The sequence below is a fragment of the Silurus meridionalis genome, chromosome 11 (assembly GCF_014805685.1).
Source record: "Silurus meridionalis isolate SWU-2019-XX chromosome 11, ASM1480568v1, whole genome shotgun sequence".
NCBI classification, from domain to species: domain Eukaryota; kingdom Metazoa; phylum Chordata; class Actinopteri; order Siluriformes; family Siluridae; genus Silurus; species Silurus meridionalis.
In genome coordinates, this window is record NC_060894.1 from 23,095,193 (window position 1) to 23,100,000 (window position 4,808).

Below are 4,808 nucleotides of genomic sequence, written 5' to 3' on the forward strand. Positions count from 1 at the left end.
ACTATTACACAAACTATACACTATAACACACACACTATACACTATTACACACACACACACTATTCAGTATTACACAAACTATACAATATTACACACACTATACTATAACACACAAACACATATACACACTTAAACATTTTGTGAACATTGTGTTCTATATAAGGGTGGTTTAATGAAAACATAATGTCTCTGTGTGTGTGTGTGTGTGTGTGTGTGTGTGTGTGTGTGTGTGTGTGTGTGTGACCACTGTCATAATCACAGAGATGTTTTACAGAATATGGGAAGTTATCAGTCAGTTATTATATTTGTTCTTTTTCTCTTTTATGGGGATTTGACTCATAAATCTGAAGCTTCCAGTCATCAACATGTTTTATATTATCATATAATGTGTGTGTGTGTGTGTGTGTGTGTGTGTGTGTGTGTGTGTGTGTGTGTGTGTTTTTCCTCTTCTGCAGAAATTATGCTTTGTGTTGGTGTGTGTTTTATTGTCTTGCTGCTAAACGTTGCAAGTGAAAAGGATACAGGTATTGTATTAAATTAAATAAAATTTTATTTTATTTTATTTTTTTATTTTATTTTATTTTATTTTATTTAATGTGTGATTTTTTTTTACTGTTTTCTAACAAAATAACACAAATATGAATGTTTGTTTTATTTCTGGATTTTTGACTCTTCACAATGATGCTGAGTTTTTTTTACAATTATATACAAAAAATGTTTTAAATATAGATTTTTATCTTTTTCATGGGTAAATTTTCTACAACAAAACATTGGAAATTATTAAATACACTACTGAGAAAAATAAATATAAATACGTATATTATATACAATTATCTAATATTCCTAACAGTTATATCTAATAATTATGAATTTGTATTATATATACTGTATAAAATGAGTATATATATAATTCATATTTTGAAATGAAAGGTGATAATGCTGCTCCTCTCGCAGCTCTATGCTTCTCCTGTTTCTTGCTGGTGTGTGGAGATATCAGAAGTTGTTGATGGTTAACCACTTTCATGGCTTAATGTGGATACAAAGCCTGGAATTTCCTCTTACCCACAATTCCCAGCGCACACTTCCTGTTATTAAAGCCAGCATTACTGTAGTGTGGACTGCAGGAATAATGTTCACATCAGATACACTCTCAACCTGGAATCATCAGGAGAAACTGTGGGGCTCACAGTGGTGGAGAGTGGAGTTAGAGGTGAAGGAGATAGAGGTTGAAGGTGGAGGTGGAAGTGGATAAAGTAAATGAGGAGGAGATGGAGGTGGACATGGAAGTAGAGGAGGTGAAGGTTGGCAGTGGAGACGATGAAGGTGTAGGAGGTGTTTGAAGGTGAAGTTGGAGGTGGAAGCAGAAGTGGTGTTTAGATGTTGGTGTGTGTAGGTGAAGGGTTATAAAGTGTGATTGATATGAAAATGATGATAATGATGATGTTGATGATGGTGATGATAATGATGAAGGTGATGATAATGATGATGATGATGATGATGATGATGGTGATGATAATGATGAAGGTGATGATGGTGATGGTAATGATGATGATGATAATTCTGTCTAATCTGTCTGGAATGTTAGAGATATTATGGGGGAAGAAGGTGATCCTCAAGCACACAAACTGCCAGTTCTGGTCTCTGAAGCCAAATGTGTCGTTGCCATCTCTGTCTGAGTTCACGGTGTGTGTGAAGGTGCAGAGGAGCATCAACAGCTCGGCATGGAGCGCCTTCACCTACCTACACCCCGACCACAGTCAGATGGAGTTGGGGTTCGGGGGGCGTGCGCTGCAGCTACAGGTGCGGCTGTTCGGGTGGAGCTGGGTGACTCAGGACACACTCACCCTGGGTCACTGGCACTCCATCTGCATCACGTGGTCCTGCTCCACCCATCACCTCATGCTCCTCATCAACGGCACCGCAACAGAGCTGAAGAAGGATGTGCGGGAACCGGGCAGAGAGGGCGGGGCGTGCGGGCTGGTGGGCGGAGGCTCGCTCACTCTCGGGGCTGCACATTATTATGTAGGAGATAAAATGGAGGTGGAGAGCGGCACCAACCTGCAAGGCAACGTGACCATGTTCAGGGTGTGGGGCAGAGCACGCAGCCAGCACGAGATCGCCACCAATACCTGCACCGACGGTGACGTCATGCCCTGGCACGGCCGGGTGTGGCTCTTTAGGTCTCCCTGCACACCTGTAATAGACCAAACAGTCATGTGTGGTAAACACTCACACACACACACACACACACACGCACACACACACACACGCACACACAAACCTCTCCTCTTGCACTACAAATATATTAATTAAATGCATGAACTAATAAATAAGTAGTAAATTAAATGTGATGTTGGTATAAACATCATCACTACATCCAGGAGGAACAGGATTGTGTTGTGTGATTGTGTGTGATGTGTGTGTGTGTTGTGTGATTATGTTGTGTGATTGTGTGATGTGTTGTGTGATTGTGTTGTGTGATTGTGTTGTGTGTAATTATGTGTGATTATGTGTGATTGTGTTGTGTGATTGTGTGTATCGTGTTGTGTGATTGTGTTGTGTGTAATTGTGTTGTGTGATTGTGTGATCGTGTTGTGTATTGTGTAATTATATTGTGTGATTATGTGTGATTATGTAATTATGTGTATGTAATTGTGTTGTGTATTGTGTTGTGTGATTGTGTGTAATCGTGTTGTGTATTGTGTTGTGTGATTGTGTAATCGTGTTATGTAATTATGTGTATGTAATTGTGTTGTGTATTGTGTAATTATGTGTGATCGTATTGTGTGATTGTGTTGTTTGATTGTGTTGTGTATTGTGTTGTGTGATTGTGTGTGATCGTGTTGTGTGATTGTGTGTGATCGTGTTGTGTGATTGTGTTGTGTATTGTGTTGTGTGATTGTGTGTGATCGTGTTGTGTGATTGTGTTGTGTATTGTGTGTGATCGTATTGTGTGATTGTGTTGTGTGATTGTGTTGTGTGATTGTGTGTGATTGTGTTGTGTGTGTGTGTTGTGTGATTGTGTTGTGTGATTGTGTGTGATCGTGTTGTGTGATTGTGTTGTGTGATTGTGTTGTGTGATTGTGTGTAATCGTGTTGTGTGATTGTGTTGTGATTGTGTGTGATTGTGTGTGTGTGTATTGTGTTGTGTATTGTGTTGTGTAATTGTATTGTGTAATTGTGTTGTGTATTGTGTAATTATGTTATGTGATTGTGTTGTGATTGTGTGTGATTGTGTAATTATATTATGTAATTGTGTTGTGTGATTGTGTGATTGTGTTGTTTGATTGTGTTGTGTGATTGTGTTATGTAATTGTGTTGTGTGATTATGTTGTGTGATTATGTGTGATTATGTAATTATGTGTGATTGTGTTATGTGATTGTGTGTGATTGTGTGTTTGTGTTGTGTTATGTTTCAGCATGGTCTCTGTATGAGGTGAAAGTTCTTCTCCTCGTCCTCAACTATGAGAAACCCAACTGTACTTCAAGGTTAAAACATCACACAAACCTGGGTAAGAGCTGTGTGTGTGTGTGTGTGTGTGTGTGTGTGTGTGTGTGTGTGTGTGTGTGTGTGTGTGTGTGTTATTGATGACTAAGGTTTTGTTTTTTTGTGTCTCAGTTGAGGGAGGTGCTCCCTGTAAATATTTACATACAAGATGTTTTTGTGTTTCAAGCAAGAAGGTGAGAAAATTCTACACAATCTGCACATTTATATTCTCTCTAATGTGTGAGTTTGTGTGTGTTTGTGTGTGTGTGTGTGTGTGTGTGTGTGTGTGTGTGTGTGTGTGTGTGTGTGTGTGTGTGTGTGTGTAAAGCTAAATGGAATGGGATTAGCTTTTTAACTGAAATTCATTATTGTTGTTGTTGTTGTTGTTATATGTGTGTACGTTGTGTAGTTTGGTGCATGTGTACACAGGAAAAAGAACAGTGAGTAAACACACACTTACTGCTAAAACTGTAAAATGTCTCATAAACACACTGATGCTCTCCTCATCCTCATCTTCATCATTAACAGGGTGCAGTGGATCAGAGGCACAGCCCAAATACACAGAGGTAATCTGTCTATAGAGTTTATAGATGTGATGATGATGATGAAGATGAAGATAATGATGATAAAGATGATGATGTTACAGAAGGTGTTATGGTGCGACAGGTACGAGGTTGTTGCTCATCTGAACGTGATTCCATGTGAGGAAGTGGGACAAATCCAGAAACAGGTGGTGAACATTCTCAAACTCGGACACAACTCATCTCTGGGTTATAAGCTGCTCATAGATGAGGAGTATGTTCACATTTACCCTACAGGTGACACACACACACACACACACACACACACACACACACACACAGAGTCTGTAAAGTCATTTTCATTCCGTCTCCGCTCGGCACATGGAGGCAGCAGACAGGTGTGCAGGACGGAAATTATGTGTTGTTTGTGTAACAATTATCAATGTGTATATAAATAAAAATTCAGATTCACAAACCAGATCAAATGATTTATGAAAAAGATTTGGTTGCTGCATCCAGCTGGCAGAGGAACTGAACCTTCTTACAGACGGCTAAAGAAACTCACCATAACGGAAGTGAAGAAGGGGAAGGATTTGAACACAGATTTTTATGTTCGCTGTGTTTGTGTGTTTATTGTTGTATATTTATTATAAATGTGTTTTATAGACTCACACACGGCTCCCTATTCAACACCAGAGACAAGTATCACAGTTCCAGCCACGCCCACCACCACACCTGCTACAGAGACTCCACCCACTCAGGCCACAGGTGCACAGTGCACTCAGTGTGAACAATAACAA

General features: G+C 39.5%; 2 protein-coding genes across 2 annotated transcripts in view; both read left to right on the plus strand.

Moving 5' to 3' along the window:
- LOC124393267 (adhesion G-protein coupled receptor G4-like) lies at positions 1-4,275 on the plus strand. Its single transcript, XM_046860909.1, has 7 exons — positions 1-524; positions 1,586-2,221; positions 3,420-3,512; positions 3,620-3,681; positions 3,897-3,927; positions 4,016-4,053; positions 4,154-4,275. The coding sequence occupies exons 1-7, from the start codon at positions 278-280 to the stop codon at positions 4,190-4,192; spliced, it is 1,146 nt and encodes a 381-aa protein (XP_046716865.1). The 5' UTR covers positions 1-277; the 3' UTR covers positions 4,193-4,275.
- The window catches only part of LOC124393265 (adhesion G-protein coupled receptor G4-like), a 12,347-nt gene continuing 11,734 nt past the window's right edge, over positions 4,196-4,808 (plus strand). Inside the window, exons 1-2 of the mRNA XM_046860907.1 lie at positions 4,196-4,305; positions 4,675-4,776. The gene's annotated coding sequence lies outside the window, so the exon portion shown is untranslated. The remainder of the gene's footprint in view (positions 4,306-4,674; positions 4,777-4,808) is intronic.